This window comes from Myotis myotis, unplaced genomic scaffold, assembly GCF_014108235.1.
Source record: "Myotis myotis isolate mMyoMyo1 unplaced genomic scaffold, mMyoMyo1.p scaffold_m19_p_44, whole genome shotgun sequence".
In the NCBI taxonomy this organism is placed as follows: domain Eukaryota; kingdom Metazoa; phylum Chordata; class Mammalia; order Chiroptera; family Vespertilionidae; genus Myotis; species Myotis myotis.
This window is the reverse complement of record NW_023416351.1, coordinates 1-18,525: the sequence shown is the minus strand read 5'-3', so window position 1 is coordinate 18,525 and position 18,525 is coordinate 1. Positions and strand designations below refer to the sequence as shown.

General features: G+C 62.4%; 1 protein-coding gene across 1 annotated transcript; it reads left to right on the top strand.

Moving 5' to 3' along the window:
- The first annotated feature begins 5,155 nt into the window (after positions 1–5,155).
- On the top strand, positions 5,156–9,525 carry LOC118655299 (ficolin-2-like). The gene is made up of 7 exons (XM_036306950.1): positions 5,156–5,225; positions 5,989–6,024; positions 6,780–6,812; positions 7,243–7,370; positions 7,730–7,859; positions 8,425–8,559; positions 9,094–9,525. The coding sequence occupies exons 1-7, from the start codon at positions 5,156–5,158 to the stop codon at positions 9,339–9,341; spliced, it is 780 nt and encodes a 259-aa protein (XP_036162843.1). The 3' UTR covers positions 9,342–9,525.
- Positions 9,526–18,525: the final 9,000 nt, after the last annotated feature.

The following is an 18,525-nucleotide window of genomic DNA, read 5'->3' as shown; positions in this document are numbered from 1 at the left end:
GGGCCTGTGCAGGCTCTGACCTGGGAAGGCACAGTTTCAATCTGTGAACCTTTGATCGTTCGCTCTGTTCTTATGTCCAGGCTCCGAGACGCTCACCTGGTGTCAGGTGTCCTTTGTTCCGTTTATTACAGCGTTAACGTCATAGGGCCCCTGACCCTTCCCCGTGCATTTAAGTCTGACCCGTGACCTGACTCTGACCTCTGACCTGACTCTGCCATGACAGTCGGGTGTCACTGACCTGCCTTCGGGCCTGGAAGCGTTCTCGCTCCCTCACTGGCTGGGTGCTCGGACCCTGCATCCTTTGACCTGCATCTGCAAGACCCATCGATTGGAACGTGTGTCCCCGCGTCCCCGCTGTCTGCCTTTGCGGGGCCTCTGAGCATGTGCTGATTCTTAGAAATGGGGGAACGTACACATACTAGAACTCCGGGCCTCCTCACTGTCCCCAAACCCTGACTTGCACATCAGTCACTCACTCCTTCCAAGACTCAAGTGCACCTTTTCCATTGGACGAACAGGCTGTCACTCTAACAGGCCGCGTGCTCTGAGCTGTTGCCAACACCCCAAGAGCCGGATTTGGTACCGAGCCGGGCTGGGCTGCCTGCTGCTGCCGCCAGTCCTCCAGGGGCCGGTGCTGCTGGGAGGAAAGACGGTTTATTCAGGAGCCGGCAGCCCGAGGAGACTGGAGACTCCTCACAAAGGTCATCCCTTTTTAAAAATTTTTTTTTCATGAATCCTCACCACAGAATATTTGTATTCATTGCTTTTCAGAGAGAGTGGGAAGGAGGAGGGAAGGGAGAGGGAGAGAAACAATGAAGTGAGAGACACTTCAACTGGTTGCCTCCCCCACACGCCCCAACCAGGGGGCAGGGAGTGAACCTGGATCCCAGGAACGTGCCCTCCACCAGGTATTGAACCCAAGACCCTTTGGTGCTCGGGCCAATGCTCTAACCACTGAACCACAGTGGCCAGGGGGCAAAGATCATCTTAACATATGGACCCAGGCAAAGGTGTTTTGTAGGAGGAGGCGGGGGGGGGTGGGGAGAACAAAGGGATGGAGGGAGGGGTTGAGAGTTCTCCGCTGAGGGGATTGTTCACAAACCCTGTCTGTTCAGATCACGGGTCGAAGGTCAACAAACGTCTGGCAGCCGGATGTCCGGGGCCGGAGGCTGCTTCCTATGAACCATCCCTGGAATTCTTAAGAAAACAGGCTGATGTACGCAATCACATGCTACTCACCGATCATCCTTCACAGGAGAAATGATAAGGGAATAGGGGGCGGGTGACTGGCTGATGTAGCTTCCTTGGCGCTAGAATATGATCCTGGGAATGTCTGTCTCCCGCAAGGCCTGCCTCGGGGAGCCAGGAGGTGAGCAGGTCCACGTGCAGTCAGGTCACGGGCACGAGCCGAGTTCAAGGTTCGGCCACCTCCCTCGCCCGGGAGGCCTGCGTCCCCTCCCCCAAGAGCAGGGCCATCGTCCTGAGTTCTGAGCCAACGGGGGTCCCCCTCCCCTGGGCCTGACCTGTGTGTTCAGGAGGCAGGCGTGTCCATCTCGCCTGTCACCACCTCCCCCTCCCGTGAATGAGGGCAGAGAGAGAAGGTGGGGACCTGCTGTCACTGTCCGAAATATGACTCCTGCTCTGCTCACCGTGTTGGCTCTGCACTGATTACAGAGGCACCTTCCCACCTGGCTGGGAGGTGGGCGTGGGTCCGGGGGCTCACCTGGGAACGGGCCCTCATCCCCGCCGGGAGCTGCCTGTGACCCTGGAAAGGTAGCAACCTTGTTCCAGAAGCCAGACCCCAGCCCGTTGCAGACCCCAGCCTTTTGCAGACCCCCAGCCCTTTGCAGACCCCCAGCCCTTGCCACCCGCAGGCCTGTGCAGGTCTCCAGCCCCCATGACCTGTGAGCGGCCATTTGGCTTGCCCTTTGGCTACTTCCCCTGTCACCTCTGTCCTTCCACCCAAGGAAAACCGTTTATTCAGGAGCCAGAGCCAATGTAAGCAGCCGGCTTACGGGGGGCACAGCACAGGTCTGTGGGCGACGGCTGCTCCCCACGCTGCGGGCAGGACCGGAGTAAACGCTCATCCATGATCCCACCCTGTTTCTGCTGAATTGGCTCAGGGAGTGACCGGCAGCCCGCGCCCTGTGATTGCCCATTACATGCACTCCCCCGGGGGTTAATCTGCATTATTATAGTACAAATTGAAGGAAACCTTTGTGTACCATTCCCAGGAACTGGCTTCGCAGGAAGCGCCTCCCGCTCCCATGGGACCCTGCCCAGCAGGTGCCTGGCGCTCAGCCACCAAACCAGATGCAAAGAGCACGCTGGACGCCGCTGACCGGCAAGATGACCGGAACAGTCTGGGAGTTCAGCTCCCTCCCCTGAACTCTGTTCTGTGTCCCCCTCCCTCCTGTAGAGACCTCCCCGGGTCCAGGCCAAATCTCAGGCCCCTGGTGCCAGGGACACGGAAATGGCCCTGATGGGACCTCCATCCTGGGTCACGTCGGCCTGGGGGTCACACCTGGACGGGGACGGGGGCCCCACCTGCCACTCGATCTCCACTAGGTGGTGCTTTAAGATTCAGCGACCCGCTCCCAGGGCGGGAGAGGCGTGGACAGGGCCCGTGCCGCCTGTCCCTGCTGGGGCTGCGCTGCTCTCACAGGGTCCCAGGGAGAATTCAGTGCCACCTGCCCACTCCCCAGTCAGGCTGCTGCTGCCCCAGTCCAGCTCCCAGTCCTGCCTCTGCAGGGCAGTCAACACCTCCGCTCCCCTCCCCTCCCCTCTGCCCACCCTGGACCCCAGGGAGTCCCTAACCCTCTGGAACCCGCAGCCCATTGCATGCAAGTGAGTTCCTCCCCGGCCACCCCTGCCGTCCTGAGGGTCCCTCAGGGTGGGCCCCTGTGCAGAGCTGGGGGACGAGAGGGGGCTCCTGGGCTTTCTCTAAGGACACACGCAGGCAGCCCTGGCCGGTGTGGCTCAGTGGACAGAGTGCCAGCCTGCGGATGGAGGCTCCCAGGTTCCATCCTGGTCAAGGGCTCATGGTCGGGTTGCGGGCTGGATCCCAGGGCGGGTGTGATTCTCTCTCATCATCAGTGTTTCTAGCTCTCTCTCCCTTTCCTTTCATCTCCAAAGTCAATAAAAATATATCCTTAATTAAATATAATAAAGACACACGCAGGGCCTCCACACACAGCCCTCCCCACCCGGGGCATCTGTTCCCACTGAGGGGAAGGGGGGCCACTGCAGAGGGAGGGCTGAGGGCGTGGTGGGGGCACCGTCCCCTGGGGCTGGGGAGGAACTGGTCCACATGGGAGGGAACTAGAGCAGAGGCGGGGCTCAGGCAGCAATAAAAGGTGTGAGAACCTTGGCAGCTGGACCCGGGATGCCGCCAGCCAGAGCAACCGCTGCCATGGGAACCGTGGTCCTGGCCCTCGCCCTCCTGGGCACTGCAGCCACCACGACCAACAACAGTCCAGGTGAGCCAGGTGCCCGGTGGGCCGGCTTGATAAAGGTCCCAGAGCCGAGAGACTCCGCACAGACCACTGCCTGCCCCCTGCCGGTTCCTTCCAGAACATTCTTCTTCAGACTGAGGTTTAACCACCCTCTGCAGGGGCACCTGCCTCGGGGTCCTCCCAGGAGGGGCACAGGTGGTGTGAGGGGGGGAGGCTGGAGAGCGCCCCCTCCCCAGCCCGGGTCAGTGCAAAGTCCCACCCAGCGCTGGGGGCCTTGAGCCTCGGGGGACAGGCGGCCCCACTGCTCCCCGAGGTGGCACAGCAAGAGGGCAAGGGTCCCAGTGTCCCCATGGGCCCCGACCTCCTTCCCTGGCCCAGGAGCTCTCCAGGGGGTGCCACCCCTCCCTCCGGAGTCTCTGGCTGTGGGCGGGGCTGGGACCAGGGAGGGTTTCCGGTCACCACACCCTCCCTAGAGGCCGTGTATTTGTGACGGACGCACTTGAACTCAGAGAGGCAGGTCCATCTCTGGCTCCAGTTCTGCGGGGGCTGCTGTGTGTCCTCGGATCACAGGGACCCCCACCCTCCGCACCCTCCAGCCCGGGATTCCCAGGCCACGTGCCCGGGGAATGGGGGTGACACAGGGCACTGCCCCCGCCCCCTGCTGTCTCACAGATGCGGGGGCTGCACTCACTGGACGGGCCGCAGTGGGGGAGCTCTTCCTAAGGTCTCACACATTTGCATCAGCCACTCTGACCCCCAAAGCCTCCCTCTGCTCTCACTCTGCAGCCGGGCACAGAGCCCAGAGGGGCTGAGTGACTCCCTGAGGACACACAGCCTAAGGAGTGGGGTTCCCGGGGTCAGGTGGACCCCGAGGCTGGACCCATCATCTGGGGGAGGACGGACCACAGGCTCAGCAGAGGAGGCACCGCCTCCCCTCCAGGCTGGCCCTCCAGCTGAGGCAGGTGGCCCGGACATAGCCATCTGCCAGTCCGGGTCCCCACGGTGGCAGGTCCCTCTGGAAGGAGGTGGGGGCAGCTGCGCTAGCTCGGCCCAGGTCCTCACCCTGACGGGTGCCCACGCTTCTCTGCAGAAGTGAAGGTGCTGGGGCTGGAGGCCGACAAGCTCACCATTCTCCGGGGCTGCCCGGGGCTGCCCGGGGCCCAGGGCCCCAAGGGAGAGGCAGGCGCCGATGGCAGAAAAGGTGAGTGCCCGGGTGACGGAGGGGCTGGGCCTCGTCCATGCCCATGGGAGAACCGACAGGGCAGGGCCCCAGCAGGTCTCAGACAGGGCCTGGGGCTTGGTCCCATGGGTGTGGGTCCCCGTGGAGGGAGCTGGTCTCGGGTTACCCACGGAGCCCCCGGGCCTGTGTGGGCGGCCAGCATGGATTCTGGTGATGACGCACCTGCTACGGGGGACCCGGCTGGACTGTCCTCCCTGGTCCCTGCTGAGCCCGGGGGGCCTGTCTCCAGGGGCGACCACAGCGGGCCCGGCAGTCACAGCCAATGGAAATGCCCAGGATCCTGGAATGAGGGCAGAGCTAGGCTCATGCCTGGTCCCCTGGGAAGGACCCTGGTCGCAGGTCCTGGCCTCGGACGGGACAGTGGGGACTATGAGCGCTGGGGTCCGGGACCATCCCTCTGCTTCCCAAGAGTCAAATATGGGGTGCTAGGAACCTGGGTCCCCAGAGTTAGCTCACTGACATGTTTGAAATTGCAGGAGATCCAGGCCCAGCTGGAGCCCGTGGGAATGCGGGACCGCCGGGACCCAAAGGTAACATAGCAAGAAGCATGGTGAGCCCGGGCAGGACCCCCCACCACCCGGGGGTAGGGAGGGAGGAGGTGCACTTCCCGGGTGGCACATGGAAAATTCCTAACCATAACCTAGTGGTAACCATAAACCTTTCCTTATTCCAAACAATAACACTAACCCTAACACTATATTACCCCTAACCCTAACCCTATCCCTATCCCTATCCCTAACCCTAACCCTAATCCTATCCTTATCCTTATCCCTAACCTTATTCATATTCCCTAACTCCTGTGGTCAGCAAACTGCGGCTCTTGGGCCCCTTGAGTGCGGCTCTTCCTAAGCCTTAGGAGGACCCTAATGAAGCTAACAATGTACCTACCTATATAGTTTAAGTTGAAAAAATTTGGCTCTCAGAAGAAATTTCAATCATTGTACTGTTGATATTTGGCTCTGTTGCCTAATGAGTGTGCCGACCACGCTAACCCCCACTCTCACCTTGTCCCTAACGCTAACCCTGATCCTAACCCTGCCCCCAACAGGGTGCTCCGTCACCCAGGGCCTGGGTCTGGGTCTGTGTCCAGAGCACCCGGGGCCCAGGGCGGATCCCGACCCCCGCCCAGAACTGACCCGGCACAGAAACGAGACCCGGCTCCCTTGTCCCTGACCTGTCCTCGCCCTGGGCTCTCTCGGCCCCAGGAGGGGGGACAGCGAGTCCTCCGGCTGACGGGGTCTGGCAGGAGCCTGTCCTGTCCTCGAGCCTGTGCTGACCCTCCTCTCTCTGCAGGAGACCGAGGGGAGAAGGGCGCGCGGGGAGAGAAAGGTGAGGCCCTCCCGCCCTCCCAGGGGTGGCTTCTGGACCCTGAGCACAAGGGGGTTCCCAGGGTGTGGGGCAGGGGCTGGGTGGAGAGCAGGCCTTCCCTCTACGGGGGGGTGTGGAGGGCGGGGTGGGACCACACTCCTCCCAGAGCCCCTGCAGCCCAACCCTCCCGTCCGGCCTCGGACCCCTGAGCAGGGCCGGCCTGTCCTCCCGGGGCTCCGCCTGGGGCTCCAGGAAGTTGGGCAGCGATTCAAACACAACGTCGGGCAGAGGCTGTGAGCCACGCTGCGGGCACAGGCGATGAGCAGATGGGGAACATGTGCCCTGAACTGCCCATGACACGCGTGTGGCCCTCACACATGCACGCGCTCCGCGGGCTGGTGCAGAGTCGGTGACACAGACACCTTCTCCACGTTCCCGCACCAAGTCCAGGAAGTCAGAGAAGGGCCGGACGTGCACACCCTGGAGACCCCTCTCTGGACCCGAGACAGTCACCCCCCCTCCCCCAGGCTCACCCCCTGTGGTCCGAGGTGCAGACGCCCCTTCGCTGCCCTCCCCACCGAGCGGCCCGCTCTCCCCGTGTCCCCGAGGCTGCCCTGGGCCCAGGAGGCAGCTGAGGCTCCGACTCCGCCTCCGGGAGCACAGCCAGGGCCTCCCCAGGGGGCAGGCTGGGGCCTGGCTGGGGGACCAGCCTCCTATGGAAGCATCTAGAAAGGGCTTGGCCGTCCCGCCTCTCACGGGTGTTTCCTCTCCCCCAGGAGCCTCGTGGGAAGCTGAGCGATGTGACACAGGTGGGCGACCCGCCCGGTCCGGAGCCCAGTTTGGCCCGAGGTCATGGGTGTGCGGGGTCCTCCCTGCAGGGAGCATTGGCCTGGGGTCCCCCATGCAGCCCATCACCCTGCAGGCCCAGAGGCCCCGCCCCCTGCCTCACCGCTGGCCAATCACACGGGACAGCACTCAGCCCTGCCCTTCGCTCCTGTCTTAGGGACCCCAATGACAGTCCCAGTCTCTTGCCCCATAATATTAGACCCCAAAGGCCGGTGCCCCGGGAACAAGGTTGGGGTGCCCTGGGGCGGGAGGGCCCGGCACGCGGGGCCTGTCCGTCACAGCTGGTGGCCCTGGTGGGGTCTCTGTCCAGCCCTGGAGCCTCCTGCCCACGCAGACCCCACTGTCCCGCCCTCCCTCCGTCCTGGGGCCTCCACGTGCCGCTTCCCTTCCCAGGACCTCGGAGCTGCGGGGATCTGAGCAACAGTAGCCACCCCCTGAGCGGCTGGCACACCATCTACCTGCCCGACTGCCGGCCGCTGACCGTGCTGTGCGACATGCACACGGACGGCGGGGGCTGGACCGTGAGTGCCGGCGGCGGGAGGGCGGTGCGGTGCTGGGGGGGCGGCTGCCGGGCCCGGGAACCTCGCAGACCAGGCTCCACCCCGAGGACCCGCGCTCCGGGGCCCTTGTCACTGTCCAGGCCCCTGTGTCCGGGGCTGCCCCTTCCCAGGGGACAGAGAGAACCCGACGGGGTGGGTGAACCCCACCGTGGGCCCGGCCCGAGGGAGCCCCGTGCCTCCGGGTGTGGGCTCCGGGCCTGGCCTCCCCGCTCCCAGCTGCCACGTCCTCCTCGGTCCCACGTGGGCGCCCGTCTGTCCGCCCGGGGTCTGGGCTGTGGGTGGGGTCGTGCTGGGCGGCAGCGCCGTCTCCCCTCCCCCAGGTGATCCAGCGCAGGGTGGACGGCTCCGTGGACTTCTACCGGGACTGGGCCGCCTACAAGCGGGGCTTCGGCAGCCAGCTGGGCGAGTTCTGGCTGGGCAACGACCACATCCACGCCCTGACCGCCCAGGGTAGGGCCCGGGCCACGGCCTGGGGTGTGTGGGTGGGGGAAACCCTCCTGCCCCGACCTCCGACCTGGGCCACCTGCACAGAGCCCGCTCCTCCGTCCCACACGTGCCACCTCTGAGGACAGGAAGGTCCCAGCGGGTGGGGGGGCGGCAGAGCCAAGGGAAGTGGGTTTGGGGGTCAGACCTCCTCTGGTCTCGGCCCCTGGCATCTCAGGGGCCAACCTGGGGGACACGGAGGCCCTCGTCAGGGTTTGGCCCAGCGCCCAGCCCTGCCCTCGCCGCCCACCGTGCCCCGACCCTCAACACACACAGGAGACTCCCCCTTCCCACCAGGCTGCGTTGACTGCCCCCCCCCCCACTCCAAGGGCCCCTTCTCTCTGGGGCTGGAGGGAGGGCTGGGGGTTTGGCTCGGGACTGTGGGAGCACGTGCCCCCACCCCTCAGCGACCAGGACTTTCTGGGGGACCTCGAGGGTCGTCCTGGGTGCCCAGTGCAGGTCCCCTGAGCGTCACCCACATCCTGGCAGCTCAGGGTCTCTGCTCCCGGGACTGAGGCCCTGCCCCCCGCAGGCACCTATGAGCTCCGTGTGGACCTGGTGGACTTCCAGGGCAAGCGCTACTTTGCCAAGTACCAGTCGTTCAGGGTGGGGAGCGAGGCCGAGAAGTACAAGCTGGTCCTGGGCGCCTTTACTGGGGGCAACGCCGGTGAGTGTCAGCCATAAGGTGAGAGGTGGGAGTCAGGGGTAGGCAGTGGGGAGTGGAGCGTCTGGGCGGGTCCTGGCTCTGTGTCCCTGGGGTCTGGGCGGGGCCTGGCCTCACCACGTTCCTCCATCCACACGTTGGGATAACCCGCCTCCACCTGGATGCGCCCATGACGAGGGCGGGACACACGGGCTACAAAGTGCAGGCCCTGAGTGTCTCCCTCCTGACCGCCCGCGTTGGAGCAGGTGGACAGGACGCCCGGGCAGCACCGCTCATGGCGCACGTCCCTCCCGTGGGGCCTGCGGGACCTGGACGTCTCGGGCAGTGGCCTCCCCTCTACGGGGCACAGTGCCCGTTCGCTGGCGGGCACAGAGCAGAGGGGGGGATACCGAGGCCGGGGATCCGCCGACCGAGCGTTCGCTGGCGTGCGCGGCACCGTCGGACTTCCCAGCGCAAGACGCAGCTGGACAGCTCCGGCCGGACCTGGAGCCGACACCTCCTGGCGCTGAGTGTAAGCGGCCCCGCTTCTCTCGGCAGGTGACTCCCTGACCCAACACAACAACTCCCAGTTCTCCACCAAAGACCAGGACAACGACGGGACCTCCTACAACTATGCTGAGAGGTACCAGGGCGCCTGGTGGTTCTACAGCTCCCACTGGTCCGACCTGAATGGGCGCTACCTCGGGGGCACCCATGGGAGCCGTGGGAACGGCATCAACTGGCATACAGGGCAGGCGAACTACTACAGCTACAAGGTGGCCGAGATGAAGGTGCGGCCCGTGTAGGGCGGTCGGCGGCCTGGAGCGTCTCCGAGCAGGTCCCGCGCCCCCAGCACGGGCACAGGAGGCCTCCACACAAAGGCAGAGCTCACCGCATCCCCACCCCTGGCCCATCAGGGACCCTCAGCTTTGAGACTCCCACCAACTCCCGCCTTCCTCTCCTGCCTGCCAGGGTGAGGGTGACCCTGACCTTGTGCACTGCACGCATCCTCAATAAAGCTTCGCCTCGCTCCCCAGCACACGATTCCCGTCACATTTGTGTCGTCCGGTCACTGGTCCTGTGCACGTCTGGGTGCCTGTCCGTGCCGCCCAGATCCTGGCACTGTAGGAGGTTCTGATGGCGTCAGACGAGGTGGGCTAAGCAGGGCCCGTGCGCCTGCGTGGCAGTGCCGCTCCAGGGCACCCAGCCGCTGCCTCCCGCCTCTCCCGCCAGCGGTCTGCGCTCCCGGCGGGTTTGCGGCCTCAGGCCACGCGGAAGAGCACAGACTCACAGGGTCTGGCTGGAGGCCCCGCCCTGCACCAGCCAGCCTGGGAGAGCATGAGTGCCGACCCCCAGCTCCGCGGGGGAGGGCGGTGGTGAACCAGTGAGGAATCCCCTGCGAGCCCTGGCTGGGTTGTCCCAGTGTTTAGAGCATCAGCATTGGACCGAAGGGTGGACAGTTTGACTCCAGGTCAAGGGCACGTACCTCAGGTTTGATCCCCAGTCCTGGTCGGGGCGTGTGCAGGAGGCAACCCATCGATGTGTCTCTCTCACATCAATGTTTCTCTCTGTTCTGCTCCTCCCTCCCTTCCTCTCTCTAAAGCAGAGGTTCTCAACCTGTGGGTTGCAACCCCTTTTGGCGGTCGAACGACCCTTTCACAGGGGTCACCTACCACCATCCTGCATATCAGATATTTACATGACGATTCATAACAGTAGCAACATGACAGTTATGAAGTAGCAACGAAAATAATTGTATGCTTGGGTCACCACATGAGGAGCTGTATTTAAAGGGCCAGAAGGTTGAGAACCGCTGTCTAAAGATTGATGGGAAATATCCTCCCGTGAGGACTGAACAAAAGAAACAGAACCCAGTGCGAAGCCTTGAGGGGAGAAGACGGGGATCAGAAGGGGCTGGTGTTGGGGTCACGGCCGTGCCGAGCGGCATCAGACCCGGCCTCGGCCGGAACCAGCGTGTGGTGTGCCATGGCCCTGCGTGTGGCGCTGCTGGTCAACATCACCTCCCAAACCCGGTCTTTCGGAAGAGGAGGGGCCTGGGAGGGGATGGACCCGCGTCCTAGTCCAGGGCCTGAAGCCCCCTCCGGGCGCGGAGCCAGCCCTGCCCCCACCGACGTCTCAGCCACCGTGAGCCCTTTAATTCGTTGTCCTTGTCACGGTGGCTGATGAGCCATGTGTGTGGGGGGCGGCCGATGACAGATTCCTTGAGCTTCGCTGGAGGCTGGGAGCCCTGCTGACCACCCCAAACTCACCTGCCCCGACCTCCGACCTGAGCCACCTGGAGGGAGCCCGCGTCTGGGAGGGGTCCTAACCCTGTGTCAAGGTGGCCAAGATGACAGTGTGCCCCGTGTAGGGCAGCCGGCGGCCCAGAGCGTCTCTCTCTGAGCAGGTCCCGCACCCCCCAGGAAGGGCACACGAGGTCCCCACACAAAGATGGAGCTCTCCCTGGGCCCGCCCCTGGCCCGTCAGGAACCTTAAGCTTGGAGACCCCAACCGACTCCTCGCCCTTCCTCTCCCGCCTGCCAGGGTGAAGTGACCCTGACCTTGCACACTGCACGCATCCTCAATAAAGCTTCGCCTCTCTCCGCAGGCACTCGATGCCAATCTATAAATATTTCTCTCTGTTCTTCGACCAGCGCAGCTAGAGAGCAGACGAGAGTCCTGAGTAGGGGCAACAGGGGATTGAGAAAATGAAAGAGACAGACACAGAGACAGTAGGGAAAGCTGGGACAGGATGGGTCAGCTGCCCTCTGATGGAGAGACAGGGACCCAGAGCAGATACAACGGGTTTATTTCATACAGTAAAGTTACCAGAAAGTTTTACTAAAGTTTATGATAAAGAAAATATGTGCATTCTTGTGGCTTCTTGGTAATCGTCACTTCTAGATGGGTCGGGATAATCGTGTTTGTCCTGGTGCCTGGAACTCACCTGCCTGACGCCTGAGCTAAAGGTCAGACTGACAACACACCTGCCTCTGTCAGGGTATGTTTCCAGGGCATGGCTCTCCCAGGCGCCACAGGATTCAGATGACAATCAGCTCAGGGACCTTTCTCAGGCGCTCTCTACATCTCCGCCTTCTTTATATTTTAAATGTGGCTTGGACATCTCATTGGAGCCTTCTGACGTGAGATCTCAGGAGCTTACTGTTAACTAAAAGAAAGCAGGGCAAGTTTAGTGGTGCATAAAGGAATCCTATTAGGTGCCAGGTGGTGTGTTTTAACATTTTCCATGGATTAAATCCTTTTAAATCATCCAGCAATTCTTTTCACTGGAGATATACTTTCATCATGACTATTCAGAATGGCTTGCACATGTTTGTGTAGCCGTACGAGGTCTATACTCATATTATTATGATGCCATATTCCCTGTAGGTCCATCTTGATTTTACTCCAGTCCCATAGAGAACTGCCATAGCAGGCTTAAGTCACACAAATATATGTGAAAGCAGCATGGCATTGCAGCTGCTTTCTCATCTTGACACTTTCTAATTGATGACCTAGTCCTATCACTGCAGCTTCCAGAGCATTTAGCTTTGTTTCTAGCCTTTTGTCTATATCTTCTTGATCATGAAGTGTAGCTGAGGTGTTCTGAGCCAATTCATGGACAAACCTTGCATTCTGGAGGCTCTGGGTCAATGGAAGAGAAGCAGTGACAGCAGATGCGATGACAGTAACGAGGGTAACCAGACCAGAACTAATAAGCCCACAGCACGCTGTTCCTGGGAGAGCTGATTGTGCAGTTCCTGCAGTGCCTGGAGGCGTGCACCTGATACCATTTCCCTGTTATGTTGGTAGGAGGCATAATAAAGGAAGGCTGCATTGAAATTAATATATCTTCATTCAGGTGATGCCTGGAAACGCAGCTGGTAAGGTTACAGTGATGGCACTGGACAGCATAATGGGTGTCCAATCTGGTGATGTTCACCTTTCCAGTCACCAATACACATGGAGGCTGGACACAGGCTCATAAGCCATGGCAAGGGATCGATGAACATACTCCTTTAATATCAGCTAAGAAAGAGCCAGTAAAAGTAAGAAAGTCAAGGGCAGCGGCTAAATGCCACAGACCTTTCTGTAAACCTCCTCTTTCTGCGGTCACGGCGTTACCCACAAACCCTCCTGGTGACATAGGCTCATGACGGGTACGTTTAGCATCAAGCCTGTGAGACCAATCCAATCCATACACGTCAGAGCCAGAAATGCTATGTCTCACTGGTACAGGGTTGGCGCAATCTTGCCTTAGAGGAAATGCTCCCTGCTCAGTAGTGGTGTTGTTAGGGCAGGAGGGGAGCAGGAGATGCCGATCAGACAGCCATCGGGTGGCCTTAGGGAACCCCAGGTTAGTAACTGTCTGAACATATTTTCCCATATCCCAGGGGCCTGCAACGTTAGCAATGTCTGGGCCTCCATAGGACATCTTATTTTCTTGGCCAAGCTGCAAACATCCTGAAGTCCCCCTTTTAGGTAAACTAATAGGGGGCTCCCCACTGAAGCCATTATAAGTATAATCACCTTGGGAAGAAGAAGTTACGTGCTTATGGGATCTGCCCCCGATCATGTTGGTGTTAGTAAACACTGGCACTGATTCTCGGTCCAGGTGGCTGGACTGACCATTGAGCCCAGAGGGAGCGGACGTTCAGGCTTGGGAGGCGCTGTCCTGGCACCATTCGTTAGAGAGAAAACTGAGAAGGGCCCAGCCAGCAGGCCTCAGTTGTTAAGCATCGACCTATGAATCTAGAGTCACGGTTTCATCCAGGTCAGGGCATAGGCCCGGGCTGTGGGCTCGGTCCAGTGTGGGGCGTCAGGAGGCAGCTGATCATCAGTGATGTTCTCTCATCAGTGATATTTCACTCTCTCTCCCTCTCCCTTCCTCTATGAAATCAATTAAAATATCCTATTTAATAAAGAGGTAATATGCAAATTGACCGCCAAGCCCTCATGTCACAAGATGGCCACCACCACATCATCACAAGATGGTCAGAAGGGGAGGGCAATTGGGGGCTACCAAGCCCACAGGGGAGGGCAGTTGGGAGGGCGCCAAGCTGGCAGGGGAGCAGTTATGTGTCAATCAGGTTGGCAGGGGACTGGTTAGGGGCAATCTGGCAACCAGGGAAGTGAGTGGCTAAGAGCCAGCAGTCCCAGATTGTGAGATGGATGTCTGACTGCTGGTTTAGGCCTGATTCCACAGGGCCTAATCCATCAGTCTGACTTTCCCTGAGGGGCCCCAGATTGGAGAGGGTGCAGGCACCAGGCCTCTAGTATTAAATACATTTTTTTTAAAAAGAGTGAGAAACACTCAGAGGGGCAAACGCCCAGGCATGCTCAGAGGTGGCGGCCTTGAGCTGCATCCCTCTGCTGAAAGGTGGTGGGCGCTGGCGGGCAGGCTCTCCCAGCTGTGCGGGCAGGTGTGGGGGCTGCTGCTGGAGGCCAGGCAGCGAGAGCGGGTGCAGGAGCAGGCTGCTGGCCGCGGGGGAGCCCCCACCATTCAGAGAGAGTCCCCGCCTCCTGCAGGAGTCTCTGGCCCCTGGTGGGCTCATTCCAGGAGCACCCACACCTGTGGGCACAGGGCCTGGGGGAGGAGCGGCCCTCATTGGAGGGAGGTGCTGTAACTTCTACCTGGAAGGTGAGGACAGTTAGTGAGCCTGGGAGAGAGAGGGGTGGGGGAGGGGCCTCAGTGAAGCCTGCGGGCAAAGCCCTGCAGAGCCCCCACTTCTCACATCTCCCTCAACCCTTGAGGCCTGGCTGCACCTGCCCATATGGGATGCAGGACAGGACCTTCAGGTTGGGCTGCGAGTTTGGCCGGGAGCCTTGGGCCTGTGAGTGCTCCCACAGGCGTGTCCTAGGACCCAGGCAGAGGCGCTGGACGCGGGTCTGCTCTCAGGCCAGGAGACTCCAATCCCCACAGTCACGTCCCCAACAATTGTCAGCAAGAGCTCACCTGCACCTGCAGCTGCCCACGCCAGGCAGATCTTTAGCAGACGGGAGCTGAGACGGCGCCCGGCCTTGCTTCACTCCTAGTCCTGGGATTGAGGAGACGGTGCCCCTCCCGGTCCCAGCGGCAAAGGGGCTTAAGTCCAGAATGGGGTGAGCATGGCCCCCTCCCCAGGGGCCCGGCCATGGCTGCCCTGCGATTCCGCCTCCCAGAGGCCGAGCGTCCCGGCTGTGAGAGGCAACACCCACTCCTCTCAGTCCTGGTCCGGCTTCCCCGCGGGGACAGACGGGCATCGGGCAGGTTGGGAGGGTCTCCCTCTCGGACGTGTGTGGGGACGAGCGTGTGTGGCCGTGCGAGGACCTCGCTGCCCTTGGGGACTTTCTCAGACTCGTTTTCAAACGAGGAACCACTGGCCTGAGAGGCCGCGGCGGCTGGGACGAGGTGGAGACTCCGCGAGGGAGACACACAGAGGAAGAAGCCCTTTAGCGTCTGTGCTACTTGTTGCTGCGGAACAAGTTACCCTGTAGGTGTGCGAGGCCCCGAGAGCTTGTCATTCCAGAAAGTTCCCGGGTGTCCCGCTCGGCTGGGAACAGGCAGGCCTGTGGCCAGGCCATGCTGGGGCTGCCTCCTGCCTCCTGGCTGCCACGCGGCTCCAGACAGGCCCCCCTCCCTGGCCTCCCGGGGCCGATCCCACCGTAAACACGCTCCCTCCCGAGACCCGGGAGCCCTTCACAGGGCAGAGCTTCAGCTGTGAGAGGCGCGGGTGGTGTTTCCCTTTTCCCAGCGACGCGCTGGTGGAAGCCAACTCGACCCCTCGCTTTCCAGTGGGAACCGGCACAGACAGAGGAGTGCGAGGGGAGGAGGGCGCGAAGGCCCCGCTGGGGGACGCGGTGTGCGGGGCAGACTGGCCTCTTCCCTCACCGCCCCAGGAGGAGAGAAGCCGGAGTCGGGACACAGGGCTGACAGGAGAGCACGTCCCATCCAGGGACTCGCAGGAGGGCAGTTGGGCACGGAAAGTACCCAGGATGCACGGAGCGACCCTGGGAAGCGCCCTCGCCGGGTCTCAGCTGATGTCCGGATGCTCAGCAACACGCTTTCCCGTCCCGGGGCCCCTGGCGTCACGGGGCTGAGGGTCAGGGCCGCCCCAGGGAAGCGGGAGGAAGGGCGGAGGCTCCTGACCACCGGCCCCAGGGCACTGGCGCTGTGCAGGTCTCTGGCTCCCATGACCTGTGAATGGCCATTTGGCACGCCCTTTGGCTACTTCCCCTGTCACCTCTGTCCTTCCACCCAAGGAAAGCGGTTTATTCAGGAGCCAGAGCCAATGTCAGCAGCCGGCTTACGGGGGGCACAGCACAGTTCTGTGGGTGACGGCTGCTCCCCACGCTGCTGGCAGGGCCTGGGTAAACACTCATCCATGATCCCACCCAGTTTCTGCTGAATTGGCTCAAGGAGTGACCGGCCGCCCGCGCCCCGTGATTGTCCGTTACATGAACACCTTGGTGGCTAATATGTAACCTGTAGGTGAACATCTTTGTGTACCATTCCGAGGAACTGGCTTCACAGGAAGCCCCTCCCGCTCCCAGGGGACCCGGCCCAGCAGGTGCCTAGCGCTCAGCCACCAAACCAGATGCAGAGAGCACGCTGGACGCCGCTGACCGGCAAGATGACCGGGACATTCTGGGAGCTCAGCTCCCTCCCCTGATCTCTGCTCTGTGTCCCCCTCCCTCCTGTAGAGAACCCCCCGCCCCGGGTCCAGAACCAACTCTCAGGCCCCTGGTGCCAGGGACACGGAAATGGGCCCAATGGGACCTCCATCCTGGGTCACGTTGGCCTGGGGGTCACACCTGGACGGGGACGGGGCCTCACCTGCCACCTCCGTCTCCATCCAGGTGGGGCTTCGAGACTAGGTGACCTGCTCCCAGGGCGGGAGAGGCGAGGACAGGGCCCGTGTCTCCCGTCCCTGCTGGGGCTGCGCCGCTCTCACAGGGTCCCAGGGAGAATTCAGTGCCACCTCCCCACTCCCCAGTCAGGCTGCTGCTGCCCCAGTCCAGCTCCCAGTCCTGCCTCTGCAGGGCAGTCAACTCCTCCCCTGCCCTCCCCTCCCCTCTGCCCACCATGGACCCCAGGGAATTCCTAACCCTCCAGAACCCTCAGCCCATTGCATGCAAGTGAGTTCCTGCCCGGCCACCCCTGCTGTCCTGGGGGTCCCTCAGGGGGGTCCCCCTGGGCAGAACTGGGGGACGAGAGGGGGCTCCTGGGCTTTCTCTAAGGACACACGCAGGCAGCCCTGGCCGGTGTGGCTCAGTGGATAGAGTGCCAGCCTGCGGACGGAAGGGTCCCAGGTTCAATCCCGCTCAAGGGCACATGGGCGGGTTGACGGCTGGATCCCAGGGCGGGTGTGATTCTCTCTCATTGCGGTGTTTCTAGCTCTCCCTCCTTCCTTTCGTCTCCAAAAACAATAAAAACATATCCTTAATTAAATATAATAAAGACACACGCAGGCCCTCCCCACACAGCCCGCCACACCCTGGACATCTGGTCCCACTGAGGGGAAGGGGGGCCACTGCAGAGGGGGGGCTGAGGGCGTGGTGGGGGGACCGTCCCCTGGGGCTGGAGAGGGAGTGGCCCACATGGGAGGGAACTAGAGCAGAGGCGGGGCTCAGGCAGCAATAAAAGGTGGGAGTGCCTTGGCAGCAGGACCCGGGATGCCGCCACCCAGAGCAGCCGCTGCAATGGGAACCGTGGTCCTGGCCCTCGTCCTCCTGGGCACTGCAGCCGCCACGGCCGACAACTGTCCAGGTGAGCCAGGTGCCAGGCGGGCCGGCCTGACAAAGGTCCCAGAGCCGAGAGCCTCCGCACAGACCACTGCCTGCCCCCTGCCAGGTCCTTCCAGAACATTCTTCTTCACACTGAGGTTTAACCACCCTCTGCAGGGGCACCTGCCTCGGGGTCCTCCCAGGAGGGGCACAGGTGGTGTGAGGGTGGAGGCTGGAGAGCGCCCCCTCCCCCAGCCGGGGTCAGTGCAGGGTCGCACCCAGCGCTGGGGGCCTCGAGCCTCGGGGGACAGGCGGCCCCAACTGCTCTGCGAGGTGGCACAGCAAGAGGGCAAGGGTCCCAGGGTCCCCACGGGCCCCGACTCCCTTCCCTGGCCCAGGAGCTCTCCATGGGGTGCCACCCCTCCCTCCGGAGTCTCTGGCTGTAGGAGGGGCTGGGACAGGGGAGGGTTTCCGGTCACCACACCCTCCCTAGAGGCCGTGTATTTGTGATGGATGCACTTGAACTCTGAGAGGCAGGTGCCTCTCTGGCTCCAGGTCTGCGATGGCTGCTGTGTGTCCTCGGATCACAGGGACCCCCACCCTCCGCACCCTCCAACCCGGGATTCCTAAGCCACATGTCCGGGGAATGGGGGTGACACCCGGCACTGCCCCCACCCCCGCTGTCACAGATGCGGGGGCTGCACTCACTGGACGGACCGCAGTGGGGGGAGCTCTTTCTAAGGTCTCACACATTTGCATCAGCCACTCTGACCCCCCCAAAGCCTCCCTCTGCTCTCACTCTGCAGCCGGGCACAGAGCCCAGAGGGGCTGAGTGACTCCCCGAGGACACACAGCCTGAGGAGCGGGGTTCCCCGGGGGCAGGTGGATCCCGAGGCCGGGCCCATCACCTGGGGAGGACCGACCACAGGCTAAGCCAAGGCGCGACCGCCTCCCCTCCAGGCTGGCCCTCTGGCTGAGGCAGGCGGCCCGGGCACTGCCATCTGCCAGGCCGGGTCCCCACGGTGGCAGGTCCTTCGGGAGGGGGTGCGGGGCATCGGCCCAGGTCCTAGCCCTGACGGGCGCCCATGCTTCTCTGCAGAAGTGAAGGTGCTGGGGCTGGAGGCCGACAAGCTCACCATCCTCCGGGGCTGCCCGGGGCTGCCTGGGGCCCAGGGGCCCAAGGGAGAGGCAGGCACCGAAGGCAGGAAAGGTGAGTTCCCGGGGGAGGGGGACTGGCCCTCGTCCCTGCCCAGGGAGACCCAGCAGGGCAGGGCCCCCCAGCAG

Excerpts from the sequence above, each read along its gene's own strand:
- LOC118655299 (XM_036306950.1), top strand. The coding sequence starts at position 5,156 with ATGTTTGAAATTGCAGGAGATCCAGGCCCAGCTGGAGCCCGTGGGAAT. Across the intron at positions 7,371-7,729 it reads CGGACGGCGGGGGCTGGACC|GTGATCCAGCGCAGGGTGGA; the intron begins GTGAGTGCCGGC and ends CCCCTCCCCCAG. Across the intron at positions 8,560-9,093 it reads CTTTACTGGGGGCAACGCCG|GTGACTCCCTGACCCAACAC; the intron begins GTGAGTGTCAGC and ends TTCTCTCGGCAG.